Source organism: Petromyzon marinus, unplaced genomic scaffold (assembly GCF_048934315.1).
Source record: "Petromyzon marinus isolate PM22_M1 ecotype Great Lakes invasive population unplaced genomic scaffold, UKy_Petmar_22M1.pri1.0 PM_G_Scaffold_3, whole genome shotgun sequence".
Classification (NCBI taxonomy): domain Eukaryota; kingdom Metazoa; phylum Chordata; class Hyperoartia; order Petromyzontiformes; family Petromyzontidae; genus Petromyzon; species Petromyzon marinus.
This window is the reverse complement of record NW_027422872.1, coordinates 5,140,417-5,157,150: the sequence shown is the minus strand read 5'-3', so window position 1 is coordinate 5,157,150 and position 16,734 is coordinate 5,140,417. Positions and strand designations below refer to the sequence as shown.

At 40.2% G+C, this 16,734-nt stretch overlaps 1 protein-coding gene across 1 annotated transcript in view; it reads right to left on the bottom strand.

Moving 5' to 3' along the window:
* LOC142915347 (putative ATP-dependent DNA helicase HFM1) overlaps positions 1–16,734 on the bottom strand; it is a 46,434-nt gene that overhangs the window by 14,018 nt on the left and 15,682 nt on the right. The window contains exons 11-26 of the mRNA XM_076061182.1: positions 15,388–15,476; positions 14,529–14,572; positions 14,327–14,428; positions 13,005–13,153; positions 11,126–11,220; positions 9,229–9,362; positions 7,640–7,690; positions 6,284–6,361; positions 5,585–5,676; positions 4,328–4,431; positions 3,554–3,601; positions 2,500–2,597; positions 2,256–2,393; positions 2,054–2,139; positions 1,505–1,588; positions 34–191 (exon numbers count right to left, since the gene is read on the bottom strand). Of these exons, the coding sequence (XP_075917297.1) occupies positions 34–191; positions 1,505–1,588; positions 2,054–2,139; positions 2,256–2,393; positions 2,500–2,597; positions 3,554–3,601; positions 4,328–4,431; positions 5,585–5,676; positions 6,284–6,361; positions 7,640–7,690; positions 9,229–9,362; positions 11,126–11,220; positions 13,005–13,153; positions 14,327–14,428; positions 14,529–14,572; positions 15,388–15,476 (1,550 nt within the window). The remainder of the gene's footprint in view (positions 1–33; positions 192–1,504; positions 1,589–2,053; positions 2,140–2,255; positions 2,394–2,499; positions 2,598–3,553; positions 3,602–4,327; positions 4,432–5,584; positions 5,677–6,283; positions 6,362–7,639; positions 7,691–9,228; positions 9,363–11,125; positions 11,221–13,004; positions 13,154–14,326; positions 14,429–14,528; positions 14,573–15,387; positions 15,477–16,734) is intronic.

Sequence of the window (16,734 nt, the reverse complement as noted above, 5' to 3'; positions counted from 1 at the left end):
TCACAATTGCTGCGATGTGTAATTTAAGCGCACGTGATGATTTGCCGATGGACGAGGTTGTTGTCGGCGTTGCCCAGTAGTAGCGTGCAGCAGTGGTTGTTTGGAGCTGTGCGGTGAGACTGTAGGTCCGCACAGTTCTTTAGTATCACTGTAATTATCACCTCAGCCACACCTTTGTAGTACCGGTTACCCTGGAAAAAAAGCAACCAGTGTCATTCTGAATTGATGATATGCAAAGCTTACCAAGCCATTAATTTAAATTGAATATTACTAAGGTGAAGATAAACGTTAAATAGTCGATTCCTTCATTTAAAACCTAGTGAAAAAACATTTAACAAATGACAGCAACGGCCACTTGCCCCACTGTTGTCACCACGTCTATACCAAGATACTGGGTGGCATTACAAGTACTCTTTCTTTCTCAAATGAGCATTGAGGTGGTGACCATCTCTCATTTACAACCCCTGAGACAGTGGTGGAAACAATGCGTCTCTATATAACCCATCAAACAATCGCTGTTGACTTCCCCACAAATCGGTGCCTATTTTATCTACCACGGAGGGATGATGGAGTGAGTCAACTCCCAGCTACGACTTGAACTCGCAAACATTCCGATGGCGGGTCGCTCACTCCACTGCTGAGCCACATGGATAGTTTCACAGGTGCAGTATTATCAAAACACTAATTAATGTTTGTCTTCAGACTCATGCTGTTTCGAGTTCCGTATTTTCCCGCATATAACCCGCGGGTTATACCACTTTTTACAAAACAAAACAAGACCCCGTGGGGTATATGCAGATGCGGGCTATCCCTAAAATATTTTACACGTGTGACATGTCATAACTCGTTTAATTTTTTCACTGCGCAACACTTCCAGTACCTTTGACTAAAGCACTGCTGAATAAACCACTCGCACTAAAATTGCACGCGTTAACATGTTTGAAATGATTCGAATTGCTTGCACAATGAAACGACAATGTTTCAAGTGGGCGCACTTTGTTTAACCGGGGTACATGCGTCTGCGGGTTATATGCGTATGCGGGCTATATGCGGGGAAATTGAGCCACATAGATGGATGGTTTCACAGGTATTTGGCAAAGTCCTGATTGACGTTTGCCTTTGAAAGCCTGCTGCTTTGAGTACGTTGAAAGTAGCAATGCACTTAAAGGGAAATTGATTTTCACCCGAGCCATGTGACTGTGCATTAGTTTCTAGATTTGAAGCTTTCGTGACTGCAAGGATCCATACTTTTTGGTTCTATTCGGTGAAGTCACGTAGGTAAAAAAATAAAACAGCAAAAATCACAACGTTTCAACCACAACACAAGCGGCCTTCATCAGGTGAAGAAAAAAAAGGCCGCTTGTATTGTTGCCGAAACGTCGTGATTTTTGTTGTTTTATTTTTTACCTACGTGACTTTACCGAATAGAACCAAAGAGTATGTGCATTAGTTGTTTTTAGCAATGTGAAATCTTTGATTGGAGTCGGGGTTCCGTCTCATGCACCTGCTCCACTCTGACTTGGTACTTGGGCAGATGCTGCACGGCTTCTTTGATCTGGTTCCCAAACGGAGGGTGTCTGTTCACTATCTGCACAACGGAGGAATGCACCGCCAGCAAAACGTCATTCGGTTTTGTTGCAATGTTGTTTACAAACAAGAAATACGCTCATCATTGGCGGGTGTTCCTATTATTAAGGAAGGGTGACGATTGTAATGTGTTTCCCAATTGAGCAATTTGCAAGTTACTTTTTACATTTTGCTAATTTGGACAATCACGCCGGTACACAACGGTCTTCTTGGCATGACATCATGGGGGTCTGTGACGTCCATTTTGAAGAAGATGGCGTCGAGCATTTTACGGTGAATAAATCCGCAGTATAATTAACCAGAGCGGTCTGCCAGATTCGAACTGCGAGCTTCTGGAACAAGCGCTGCCACTGGGCCAATGTCATTTACGGTGTAGCTACCGTATAATTGTACTGGGAAGTGCGCTAAACACCGGCACAAACATAGGTACATGTTGTGGAGATTAACACTACACCCATTATCTCACCAACTCAATTTCCCGTCCATGAGTGTTTGCAATTTTCTCAAAAGATGTCAATCCAGCGTTGACCAGTGCGCTGGACATTGAGAAGCCTACAGCAGAAACACTGAGGTTAAGTAATGTTTAATTGAAGGGTCTTCTGAAAAGAATGCGTGGTTGTAAATAATTTGTATGTGTTGCTCTTATACCTGAAAGAGATTATAATTACCGATTTTTTCAAGTTGTTTCAAAACGGAAGGTGAATTTTCCCAAAGCTTTGCATGAAAACATTTAGCGAGGTGGACAGCATTCAGCACGGCCTGGAAATTATTCTGCTTATCCTTTTGCTGCAAAAATTCGGCAAGACCTACAACCACAAAACGGAGATATAACGGATGTAAATACTGTCATGCATTTAAACGTTAACTTCAGAAACAATGTACATTCGTTTAAATAGTGCAGTTTAAACTTACATTTTGTAAGACGGATTCCAGTCCTGAAGATTTTGGCAGTGTCCTGCATCAATGCAAAATCTTGCACCAGTACACATCCCAGCTGAGCTTGAATGAGACTACAAACAACGCGTCATTTCAATTATATTCTTAGCTCTTTTGGTAAAGTCACGTTGAAGGGAAACAATAAAATAATAATAATATATATAAAACAATGTTTTATATTCTTAGCTCTTTCGGTAAAGTCACGTTGAAGGGGAACAATAAAATAATAATATATATAAAACAATGTTTTATATTCTTAGCTCTTTCGGTAAAGTCACGTTGAAGGGGAACAATAAAATAATAATATATATAAAACAATGTTTTATAATCTTAGCTCTTTCGGTAAAGTCACGTTGAAGGGGAACAATTAAATAATAATATATAAAGCATTGTTTTATATTCTTAGCTCTTTCGGTAAAGTCACGTTGAAGGGGAACAATAAAATAATATATATAAAACAATGTTTTATATTCTTAGCTCTTTCGGTAAAGTCACGTTGAAGGGAAACAATAAAACAATAAAATACATATAAAACAATAAACATTCTCACGACGTTTCGACCATAACACAAACGGTCGTCATTAGGTGTGTCGGTTTGTAAATGAGTGTCAATACAAACCTACACACCTGATGACGACCGTTTGTGTTATGGTCGAAACGTCGTGAGAATTTGTATTGTTTATATATATTTTATATTTTATTGTTTCCCTTCAACGTGACTTTACCGAAAGAGCTAAAAATATGAATTACTGCAGTCACGAAAGCTTTAAATCAAAATCATTTCAATTGTGTAGCAAAAGCTTAATTATCCACTTGAACAAACTGTTTTTGCAATATAGATGCAGTTTCGAGTGTTAAAATGAGTGTCATCTGTATGGTGATATCAAATGGATAATAATCTGCAAATGTGTAGAATATTAAAACCCTAAACACGAAGTTGCGTTGCTAACTATAAAGAAAGTTCATAACCAACTCCAAATGTACGTATGTGTCATCTTAACAGGAGCATTGAAATCATAGCTGTACTTACCAGTTTATTTTCATTTCACTGGTTTTTATTTTACCGGATATTGGAAATCTGAAATGACAGAAGCATTCAGATTCACTCATAATGGTTTGTCCAAATAACTAATACACACTGAATATACAATATACACTTAAAATGTGCTAATACAGACTTAAACCCCATTCGTTTATCCATACAATATTTTTAAATACGTAATACATTCACAACTACTATTGTCTCAAATATGTAAATGTTTTCACACTTGATGTTTCACTATCCGAGAAACCTTTTAAATTAAATAATTAGAATCAAAATTTTAGACCGATAAAAAATTTGATATGAAACTTTCAAGATTATTCCAGTGTAGGTTCTGGATTTTTATTCCAAAAAATGTAATGACATTAACACAGGATCTTAAAAAAAATACCTAACATTCTTCAAACTGGCCAAATATACCATGTAAAATTGCAATTAATTGTAATGTAACTTTACCAATACACAGTATGCATAATTGTATATTTACATATGGCAATTCACCTACATTGGTTTAAACAAAAGTGACTGCTGATGAGACACGGAATGTCAAAACCAGTCCAGAGTTTGGTTGTGTGATACCAAGTCTGCTGAAATGATGCACTCCCATAATTCCACGTGGTTGATAGGATGTGTAAAATATATAGATTATTTTATGTGGATGGACAGATATGTGAAGGAGGCATATTGTACGCTTATTATTTTTTTCTTCCATTCTTTACGACGATGCTAATGGTTATTTGGTGACGTGTCACTGATTGTTACCGTATCGTGTGCTTTTTGGCCAAGTTCAATGTGTTCAGGGTTTTCTTCTCATTAACGCGGAGCGTGATGTCTTTATACTCTCGACAGCTTGAGATAAGAGTCACCTGTAAAGAAGGTCAAAGATCAAGATGTCATCATCATGGCCAAAATCATTGATGCTACTACTACACAGAATTAAAAAGAATTCCACCCTCCGTCAGAATCCCGCAGCTGCTGCACAATAGACACACGGTGAGCTCCCAAATCTGCCCTGACACTAAACCCACATCCATTACGGGAACAAATCGGTATTTAACGGCAATTACAAACCTCCAAAACGTTTACAATACAAGGTGTCCTAAACCGAAAATGTGTTCAAAGAGATCAGGAGCAAAATGTATCAATTCAGCTAATTGCTAATCGCAAAAATACTCTCTTGTAAAATACACGCGGGAGTTATAACCTGGTGGCTCAACTAGTGTAAGTGAGTGGCTCACAGACGGCAGGCTCCAAGTTCAAATACTGCTGGTGAGTTGACTCAACCCACCTTCCCTCCGAGTTTGATAACATGAGCAGCACTCTGTTAGTAAGTCAACGGTGGTTGCGCTGCAGAGAGACCCCTGTCATAGGATTGTGGATTCTCCACGATAGTCTCAGGGCTATCAACGGTAGATGGATAACCTCAGTGCTCATTTGGGCAGGAAATCACTTTGACTTGGTTCTGAATGCCGCTGTACAATGCATTGATTATGTCTTAAAACGTAGGTGTTAGTTGAACCTTGTGCCAGATGCACACCGATTGATAGAATTGTCAGCAACGATGTATGCAGTAATAAACTAAAAGTCTGTCTTTGTAAGTAAAACTAAAATGAGACGGTATCCTTACTCCAATAAGGTGCACTGTATAGATACAAACGATGATGATCGCCAAACATGGCTAAAAACTGCTCAATTATCTGCACAATTGTAAGTCCGCTTATTAATTTGTTTCTTACAAAATAATTCACGGCCTATTGTCAAACATCCAAAATGATAATTTACAGCCGCTTGTCAAATCCGCTGCTGTGAGTCGTTGTGGTTGTTTGCTATGTGTCACATAAACACACATATCCTTGTCTGTTAACATCATTACAGTCACCACCTGTAATGCGTTGTCACGAACCCTTTCAGGGGTCTCGACCGTCTGCTAAGTAAGGGGACATTGCCGCAGCAAGCCTTGTTAACGTAAGTTGATGGTGATGTGGAACAATGAGAAACCAACCCTGTGACCTCACTTACCAGGTCTTGCACGGCTTCCGAGCCCTGTATTGTGCCAAACAGCTTGATGGTATCAAATGCCACGTAGTAGTAAGCCATCAATCTACCAACATCTGGACAATATCAAACCATTTTTTGTTAAAATAGCAAAACACATGAAAGCAAAGGCAAAGGAGGTCCCATGATATGTTAAAATAAACTGTAATTAAATGCCAGGGTGCTGGTGGCGGCTATACATCGTGCCTGTAATGCAGGGTTGTTGAATCAAACACAAATTGGTAAAACTCCCTTCCCAAGGTTGCCAAGATCGCCATATTCTCGGCTTGCCAGGGGTATGGCGGGAGAGCAAATTCATTATATCCGTACGCACGGATATTGAGTTACCACCCCTTGCACAGGTGGGGGTTTTTCCATGCACAGACACTCATCAATTAATGGAGTTGGCGACACATCCCAAAATAAGCAGCTCCAAGGCTCGGGCAATAGTTGGCGAAGGTTCTCACTGCCCCCCATTCTTGTCTGGGGGTCCCCCCCCCACCGTGCCTCCGTTAGGAACCTGCGCACGTGACAAATTCTACAGCACGTTCTGAAATGCCGATTTGCATTGACGACTGGACGCTATACACAACATGAAAATGCGAAATGACATTATGTTTTTTCGTCACAAATACAGCGAACAAACACGTCATGATATGCTGTTTCAGCAGAAGGATTATTTACCTGTTGGCTTAATATCCCCATTCTGCATACAAATTAGCTTGTAAGCTGCCAGCGAGTTCAAACTCTCTAAGCATAGTTCTGAAATAAATAATGCAAAAGAAACATGAACGTCGTTGTGGACAAGACAACAAATTAACTAAGCAGGTATTATGCCTTCCCATATTTGTCTCTCCACTAAAATCTAAAATCTGCTTGAAACATTCATAGCTAACAGAGTAGATCATTGCCTATTCATGTCTGGCAGGTCACGAGTATTGCTTCAAACAAGCCTGACTGCTTATACATTGAATGTCGAAACCGGTCCAGATTGTTTGTTGCTGCTGAAAATATTCACTCCCAGAAGGCCGTGTGGCTGATTGGATATGTTAAAAAACAATGATTCTACTTTTTATGCGGAGAGACAGCTATGGGAAGAAGGCATATTGTCAGCTTAATTATTTTGACATAACGATCGTTAAATCAATACAATTAAAGAAAATTCAATGCGTCTCATACTCATTGGTTCTTTCGGTGAAGTCACGTAGGCAGAAAAATTTAATTAAACTGACAAATAATAAATCACGAAGTTTCGATCGCAACACAACAAGTGGTCGCCCTCAGGTGGAAAAAAATCCTCCATCAGTGAAACAGCTGAACCAGCGAGAGAGCTGCGAGAGAGCTCATCTGATTGGTTCTTTCGGCAAAGTCACCACGTAGAATGGAAATACAATAACAAAAATAAAACATAATACAATAAAATTCTTGCGACGTTTCGGCCACAACACAAGTAGCCTTCCTGAGTCACGAAAGCTCTCTCGCTGGTTCAGCTGTTCACACTGCTGAATTATTATTTTTTACGCCCGAGGACGACCGCTTGTTGTGTTGCGATCGAAACGTCGTGATATTTATGATGTTTTGTTTTATTTTATTTTGTCTACTGAGTCTGGATTCCTGCAGTCACGAAAGCTTCAAATCAACGTTTAATTTGTCTCAATTTTAAATCATTGAAAATCATGCTGCTTGTAGTGGAAACACAAGGAACAACTTGAATTGACCAACTGGCTCTTTCAGAGGCTGCGTATATGGGTTTTATTCTCAGTGTTTCATCTTCTAACAAGTAGACAGGTTTCTTGAATTGAGCAAGGTTGTAAGAGCTTGAGAAGTGAGACCGTGGGAGGGAATTCACAAGGACTGGAAAGCATCAGTACCAGGGGGAAGAATCAAAGACAGAAGTGTGTTGACCTGTCGCGTGGTGGCTGAAGACAGTAACGTACGAAAAACACAAGCAAACAGTTGTATTTCTCTCAGTTTCAAATTGTCTACTATTATTCCAGTAAAATTACAGTTTGATGTTAGATTATGTTAATATCACTATACCTTGCAGAAGTTGCTTCTCAATGTCCTCTTTGTTCAGACCAGCGGCAAATTCTGTATCAGTGATTCGTACAGAGTACATTTATTTTTCAGTATGCTGCCTTTTTATGCATCGCTTGAGATGTACTTAAAATGGCTTTAACAGTTGAATATCTTGTCATAGTCAAAGTCAAAACTACGTAAACACTTGATGTCAATGAACAAACTCTAAATTGTCAGAATGTTTAATATTCACTCCTTACAAATATACCGTAATTGTGTCCTTTGTACTTAAGAACATTCAAACGTGTTATTTCCTCCAGTCAGCTCATAATATTTTTGAAAGCCCCAAACGTGAAATGTAATTACAGCTAAAATTACTGTTTTATATTACAATAGCTGATCTATGCAAAGGCATAATGGCTCAAAATACCCAAAGATGGTTTCACACAATGTTTTAGTGCATTGGTTCAACACAAGCAAAACTGTGGACCGGTTTTGCAATTCAGTGTCAAGTCAGGATTGTGTGAGCCAATGCAGGTGAACTGCCAGATCCATAATATAGTTTTTTTGGGTGAGATCGCGTAAATATAGAAATGTTGTGTCGTTAAAACCCGCCACCACCCGACACAGTCAACTAGTAAGGGTTGCCACGTAAACAGAACGTGCCAATTCATCACTAGTACAGCACTAGTGTGTAGTGTATAGTGTAGTGTATAGTAGTGTATAGTGTAGTGTATAGTGTAGTGTATAGTAGTATATAGTGTAGTGTATAGTGTAGTGTATAGTGTAGTGTGTAGTGTAGTGTGTAGTGTAGTGTATAGTGTAGTGTATAGTGTAGTGTATAGTAGTATATACTGTAGTGTATAGTGTAGTGTATAGTAGTGTAGTGTATAGTAGTGTATAGTAGTGCAGTGTATAGTGTAGTGTATAGTGTAGTGTATAATGTAGTATATAGTGTAGTGTATAGTGTAGTGTATAGTAGTGTAGTGTATAGTAGTGTATAGTGTAGTGTATAGTAGTGTATAGTGTAGTGCATAGTGTAGTATATAATGTAGTGTATAGTGTAGTATACTAGTACAGCACACCGATGTGTTGCAGAGCCACAACATTTACAAACTGAGTACGACTTTTCACCAGTAATTACAACTAGCTTCATCAGGGTGGTGGTGGGTTTATCAACACATTTATATACAGTATTAAAACAACTATTATGGATGATATTGGTCCCGAAAGCCTACGTGTTAAACGAACTTCCAGGTGTTTACAGGCAAGGGCCCTCTCTGTCTGATATGGGTCTTCGCTCAACACAAACCTACATAATGTACATCACGTTATTTTGTGTTTCATTCGAAAATTAATAGGACATGCATGTATATACATCCTTCCAAAATACCTATACTACTCAAGAACACATGTATGTTCTTGATAATTTTCTGAAATAAATGCTCGAATAGGTAACTCAACCTTTTCCAATACACCTACTCATGTTTATTGTTATTCCTTTTATATGCATCATTGTAACCTAGTGATTATACTATCGCACACATTGCGATAGTATAATCACGCGAATATTGTACGTTTTAATTTTGAATTGTAAATGCATTTCTTACTGTAATACTTTGGGTTTTTGAGTGCCCGAATGTACAGGAATGTGGATCGGATCCAATCCAATGCCACGTTGACATCTGTGATCGTGTGCAGTACAATCTCCGCATTGAGGTGCTCTGTTAAATTCATGTGCAAACTGCAGGAGACCGAAGGTGTTCACAAATTCACGGTAGCTACTTTATAGCAATGGGAACATGAAAGTTGCAGAGGGGAAGCTGATTGATGGAAATTCACAAAATGTAGGAAAAAAAACACATCATTCTGAACGTATCTTGAAATAAATTGAGAAAGTTTTCATTACAGCGTGAAATTGTGAAGATCATGAACAAGATAGTATAATACAAAATAAATGTTTATTTTGATGTGGTACTTCTCCTCAAAAGAACCAACGTGCTGTTACATGTGACAATGTCAACATTTAATACTTTGCACTAAGTAATTGGTCTAGTGTTCCAAAGAAATAGTATGGGCGTCAGTTTTCAATCGTGACTTAATAACATCGACAATGCCCAAAATCACGAATATGGCTGGGGAGGGCATTCCACAGATGGGGAACCACACAGCAGAAGGCCCAATCGCCCTTGGAGTGCTGTCTCATCTTTGGGATGCAGAGAGGACTGGAATCCATGAAATGTAGATTGTGAGATAGAATACTGGGATTCAAAAAGTCCCAAAGGTAGGTGGGTGCTTTATAGGCCAGTAACACAATCTCAGAGTCGACTCTGAGATTCACCAAGAGCCAAAGTAGAGATTCCAGAACATGTGTGATATATTCGGATGGAGTGGTTATAGGCAAACGTCAGGCAAGCTGCGTTGTGAAAATATTTCAGCCTATTATACTCTTTGGTTCTATTCGGTAAAGTCACGCAGGTATAAAATCAAACAACAAAAAATCACGACGTTTCGGCCACAACGCAAGCATCCTTCATCAGGTGGAGGGATCAGGCTGTCTCGAGGACAGCGCTGAAGTGAAACACAGCCACGCTCAGACCGCGACCTTTAAGCGTGGCTGTGTTCCACTTCAGCGCTGTCCTCGAGACAGCCTGATCCCTTCACCTGATGAAGGCTGCTTGTGTTGTGGCCGAAACGTCGTGATTTTTGTTGTTTTATTTTTTACCTACGTGACTTTACCGAATAGAACCGAAGAGTATGGATCCTTGCAGTCACGAAAGCTTCAAATATAGAATTTCAGCCTATTGAGAACTCTTGCAGGAGGCATGCCGAACAAGATGGCATGGCAATAATCGACAAGAGAGAAGAGACGCATTATCCAAATTATCTGCATAATAGTTTGACAAGCATGATGTCATGCTGACAATACTTTGAAGGTGAAAAAAATCACTTCTGAATTTCACATTTCACTTTTCACTTTTCAAATAGGCCTCAAACTTCGGAGCAGGGTCACAGAAGCCACCAACGTTGTGTCTGTTACTGTGGGTGATGAGCTGAAGTTGAGTGCACGGAGCCGAGAAGCATAACCTCTGTGTTGTCACAGCATTTTTATGCATCAAAGACTTAAGGCGGAGGAGTCACTGGGGCCAAGATATCGGGGTAATGAGAGGGGAGGGAAGAGAGGGAGAAAGCATGAACAAGAAAAAGCAGCGTCTGTTTTTGATGACGTTAGAGGCATCAAAGCTATGAAGAAAAATAAGTAAGCTTGGGCAGGACATGTCACGAGTAGGAATGATGACCAGTGCTCAAAACTAACGATGGAGTGGTAGCCAAGGTAATGGAACACGTGGATTGTTGTATCACTGGACTGTGAAGGATGTTTACGGCTAAGAAGGCCTTCAGCGGGCAGTGTATGCCGATGCTGACTTTATACATAACGTTCACAAATATGTACATGTTCATGCCCAATATATACATATAATAACAAAACTGCCGTTAGTGTCCTACCTGCTTTCTAGTTTCTGGGTCCCACTTAGCATTTGTTCATATTTTTCTTTCAATTCATTTCTTGTCAATATCACCGCAGTGGCTGAAACATCAAACTGTAAACGATATCACGTATATTCTTAGTTTTTTCGGTAAAGTCACGTTGAAGAGAAACAACAGAATAACAAAATATATATAAAACAATAAAAATTCTCACGACGTTTCGTTTGGCAGGCAGTATCAATAAATACTGAATTATTCTTTTTAGCTTTAAAGAAAAGAAAATAATACTTTTTGTAATTAAATATTATGACTCGGCTGTCAGCGCAAAGCGCAATGCATACTTTGAGAGCCTTTTGTGATCTTCATGTCATCGCAAATGTAGGTACAACAGACATCATCACTTATAAACGGGTGAAAAAGTCTGAGATTCAGGTGAGAACATCTGGGCTCTCATAGTTGGTGAACCCATTTTATGGCAACTTTGCTTTTTTTCCCCCATTTGGGAGATCAGAGCGATTTAAAAACAATAAAGATAAACAGTATGGCAGCTCAGGTGTGTGATGATGACCGTTTGAGTTATGGTCGAAACGTCGTGAGAATTTTTATTGTTTTATATATATTTTGTTATTCTGTTGTTTCTCTTCAACGTGACTTTACCGAAAAAACTAAGAATATGAATTACTGCAGTCACGAAAGCTTTAAATCAAGATATCACGTATGTTACTTCACATAAAAATAGATAAATAGCCATACTAATAATGAGCTAAATGCAGGAAAATCTTTAATGAGTCTCAGGAAATGCAGATGGATCCTTCATTGAAATATTTGCCTGATTTATTTGGATATGTTTTGTGTTTGGGAGGAAACGAAACTTCCTGGGGGAAACACAGGTTCACACATATGGGTTCATAACCAACTTTCTGTACTGCCATCTCTAGTGGGTATGACACACAAATATGCACAATCCACAAACCTTTCGGTAAAGTCAAACAAACAATATATATTGTTTCCCTTCAACGTGACTTTACCAAAAGAGCTAAGAATATGAATTACTGCAGTCACGAAAGCTTTAAATAAAAAAAATCCACAAACCCTTGCTACCACAGGTATATACTACTACAAAATACAAAGATCCCCCGTAGAGCCTTAACTGGCTGTTGGGGCGAGTGCCGTTAGCGAACACCTATGAAGGCAAGCACGGCACACGAGGGGGTGGGTGGCCAGCGCCAGGTCCGGTTAAGCCTATTGGAATTGACGCTTTGCTATTTTGCTAAATAAAAGCACATGTATATGTTTTAACAAATGGTGAACATGCTATGACACATTCATAATTGAGCAAGAATAGTGCAACAGTTCACTTCATCCTGCAGCAGCAGCCAGGTGGCTCAGAGGTAGAGCGGCCATCTTGCAATGGGAAGGTTGTGAGCGGCCATCTTGCAATCGGAAGGCCGCTCTACCTCTGCAGCAACAGCAGCAGCCAGGTGGCTCAGAGGTAGAGCGGCCATCTTGCAATGGGAAGGTTGTGAGTTCAACTCACGGTTAGAGGTCGACTCAGCCCATCATCCCTCTTTTGGTCGATAAAATAAATATCACTTTGTGAAAAAGTCAACATTGGTTGTCCTTTGGAAAGACTCTCCCATTCCATTGGAATTAAGGAGGTCCACCCCTGGCTTAGGGCTGTATATAGTAGATGGGCACCAACATCAATGCACAAATAAGCAAGAAATCTTTACCTCTTCAAAATAGATGCTATATTGTCCACATGATGGGTTTCAAGAGATGGGATCCAATAAACTAGAATACATTTGTGCACAATGCATTTAAGTTTTGAAAACGGATATTTAGTTCCGAAAAGTAAGGATGTATGAACCAATATAGTCAGAATATGTGCATCTACCTGTGGTCTTCCTGCCCTGCCAATCATCTGTAGAATATCTGTTTCCCCATATTCCTGCACCATGCCTCCCCCAGTGTAGTGCATGGTAGATTTGACGATGACCAGGTGTGCAGGAAGGTTTACACCCATAGCCAGTGTACTTGTAGAGACTGCAGACAAATCAAATAAAAACATTCGGTATTTGCACCATTCTTTTATCACAAGGCAATCACGAAAAAAAGCGCTGTGTGTGCACATATTCTGCAGAAGTTTCGCAGTAGGGGCAATGTTGCTATATGCTCCATAATATACGTTTTTGGGTTAGATATATATAAATGTGTCGTTAAAACCCGCCACCACCCACCACAGCCAACTCGTAAGGGTTGTCACGTAAACAGAACGTGACCAATTCGTCACTAGTACAGCACTAGTGTAACGTGAGTGTAGTGTGTAGTGTAGTGTATAGTAGTGTATAATGTAGTGTAGTGTATAGTAGTGTAGTGTATAATGTAGTGTATAGTGTAGTGTATAGTAGTGTAGTGTATAATGTAGTGTATAGTGTAGTGTACTAGTACAGCACACCGGTTGTGTGTTGGAGAGCCAAGCCACAGCATTTACAAACTGAGTACGACGTTTCACCAGTAATTACAACTAGCTTCATCAGGCGACAGCCATATTGCTATATGCTTCCTGATTGGATATTTTGTGGGAACATTTTCAAATCTGGACCTCGACACCAGCACACAACAGCCTACTCTCTTCAAATCATGCCACGGGATAATTAATGTCCACTCTTAAGCAGACGGCACAAAGTATGCTATGATTCATACGCTTGCAGTATTAACCATAACGGATTGCCACATTCCAAATGCGAACCTGTGTAACCTCTGTAACGATCGTCAAGCGCGCTGCCGCCCCAATGCGCAAAACATAGCGTAAGTAACTCGGTGAAGTTAATAAGTCATCATAAAAATATTGAACTCTACAAATTACTGTCATCATGTATCTGGCAGCAAATGTATCACATGCGGTTGGTCACAAGGCAGCTGTTAGTAACCACAATTTCAGCGGCATTGGTGCAACACACAAGCAGAACTCTGGATCAGTTTCAACGTTCAGTGTCTCAGCACCAGTCAGGTTTGCTTGAACCATTGATGGTGAACTGCCAGATGCTTACAGGCAAGGATACTCTGTTAGATATCAGTATGGGTTTGTAATCTTGAAATATGCACACATAACAGCCCCTACTAATTTCACAAAGCCACATGCAAACCTGATGCATGGACACATATATCAATTTACAATCTCTCCATGAACAAATAATATGCTCATATTTTACGTACACAGTACTGGCAGTTCTCCTTGCAAGAAAGCATCTTCAATGTTTCTTCTATCAGACGTTTCCATCCCTGCATGATGGTATGCAATTCCTTTCATCAGCAAATCTACAACAATAATAAAACAAATTACGCGAATGTGAATTTGATATTTTGATGCAATTATTTTAAATCATCGTTAAAAACAGTGAGGGCTTTACAAGCTTACCTCTCAATTTGATATCCTTTAGGCAAGAAGCATGCTTCTGCAGTCTGAAATTACAATAAATGACCAGTATATATGGTATAGTGGTGAGCACGCTAGACTTGTAATCAATTCCACCTTCGACCGCGATCTTTTAAACCCCCCCCCCCCCCCCCCCACACTGCCCCTGTCCACCGAGCAGTGTATAAATACATAAATTGGTAGGTCGCACGTAGTGGGGTAAAGTGTGGGTACGCCTGCCTCTTCCAACACGTCTGGTCAATGTGAAAGAGTAGACCAATATCCCTCTAGAGTAGTGCTTCTCAGCATTTTTATTCCACGGCACAAACTTTTGAGCTTACTCCATCTTCACAGCACACTGAACAAAAAATATCAGTTGGCTTTTCATCCAGCAGTGGATTGATCATGGCTGATGATGATGTGTCTGCACGCTCATCTCTCTCTCAAGTGATATATTACTACGGACGGACTTGGTGCCATAGTGTAAGTATGGAATTTTCACAATCACATGTGTCAATCTCCCCTTGATCACCTTGTTCCCTGGGCCTTAGATGCATTATGATCAGGCCCAGATTAAACTTATGAGGGGCCTAAGGCAAATAAGAGCGAAGGGCCTCGGTACGTATTTCATATTGCAAAATAAATTATGAAGTCAGTTTAACACGTAGGCTTTCGCGACCAACATCATCGTGGATATTGGAGTCATTCAACATATTTTTTCTCTCAAGCGGAGGTTAACACCAGCAGTGGCTCGAACAAGGAACTTGAGGACGGCACCTTGACCGTTACTTTTACACCAATATCTTAATCACAGAACATTTGCGAAACACGAATATGTCTAGAGCCCAATTCCCACGCCTACCTCTGCCTGTGCTGGAAATCAATCATGAATTTAGCATCTTTAGCCAGTGTGGCTGCAGCCAGCTGAACACTTCTTCTCGTCGCACAGAACTGTAAAAGAATAACCACAAGGTGCCTTCAATGCACGCTATTAAAAAGTATGCCTGCTTCCAAAGGAATACACGTGAAATATCTAAGGCCTAAACCATTTTAATATTTATATATGTGCGCTTGACTAGGTGTGATATTCATTGTATAAATGCATACTTTTATAACGTTTTGTGTGCGCAAACGTATATGTGTATGGCCTCTACAGGTGCTCGCTAAATGTTTCTTGCCCAGACAGCGCGAGGCCGTCACCGCCACGGACGTGGTCTACGCCCTCAAGCGCCAGGGCCGCACTCTCTACGGCTTCATCTCTCGCGCACTCAACCAACCCAAAGGCTCTCTTCAGAGCCACCCACCTCTTCTAAACGGCTTGCGCGCCAGCGTTACCAAACCGTCCACGAAAGAAACACTTTCTAAATGGAGCACACAATTCTGGCTTAGCAATCATTGGAAGGATTTGATAAACCATTTCAGGTCTTAATTGATTGTTCACGCTTACGGTGGCTTTCAGACAGCATACATTAATTTTTCGTCTCCCCCCTCCTCTTTTCAGAACATAGATGGACTCGTCCTTCTAAATAAACTGCCAAATCGCTGCACGTGGCGCTGACGTTTTTTTTATAAATAAAAACACCGTTCAAAAATAAATTAATTAATGCGAACCGACACTTCTTTCAAATGTTTCTTGCCGTTGCTTTTCACACCTGATGACGACCGTTTGTGTTATGGTCGTGAGAATTTTTATTGTTATATATATTTTATTATTTTATTGTTTCCCTTCAACGTGACTTTACCGAAAGAGCTAAGAATAATCATGTTTTTCTTGTTCATGTTTTTGTTTGTTGCAGTTGCACCCGATTCAAGAGCCGGATGGCTCACAGGGCTCTACACCAAATAAATGAAACTGAGAAAACTGAAAGTGAGTCTTGTAAAGACTAAACAGGGGATATTGCCGTTGTGTGATTGTATATGCATGGTTATAGATATTCAAGTGGGGAGTGGTGGTTAGTGAACCGTGCTACAAACCCTGTTACCCGAGTTCGATTCCCGCTCATGATCAAAAGCGACGGTGAATATTTCAACCAATTCTGGGGCTTCCTTAGGTCTACTCAGCCTCAAATGAGTACCTGCTGTGATACTGAAACATCAGCATTGGGGAAACAAAGGCGGTCCGGCGTGGTGCTGCCCACCTACCCCCTCGTGTGCTCATGATGGTCTTCATAAGTGCTCGCTTACCAGCACTTCCACCAGCACTTCCCCC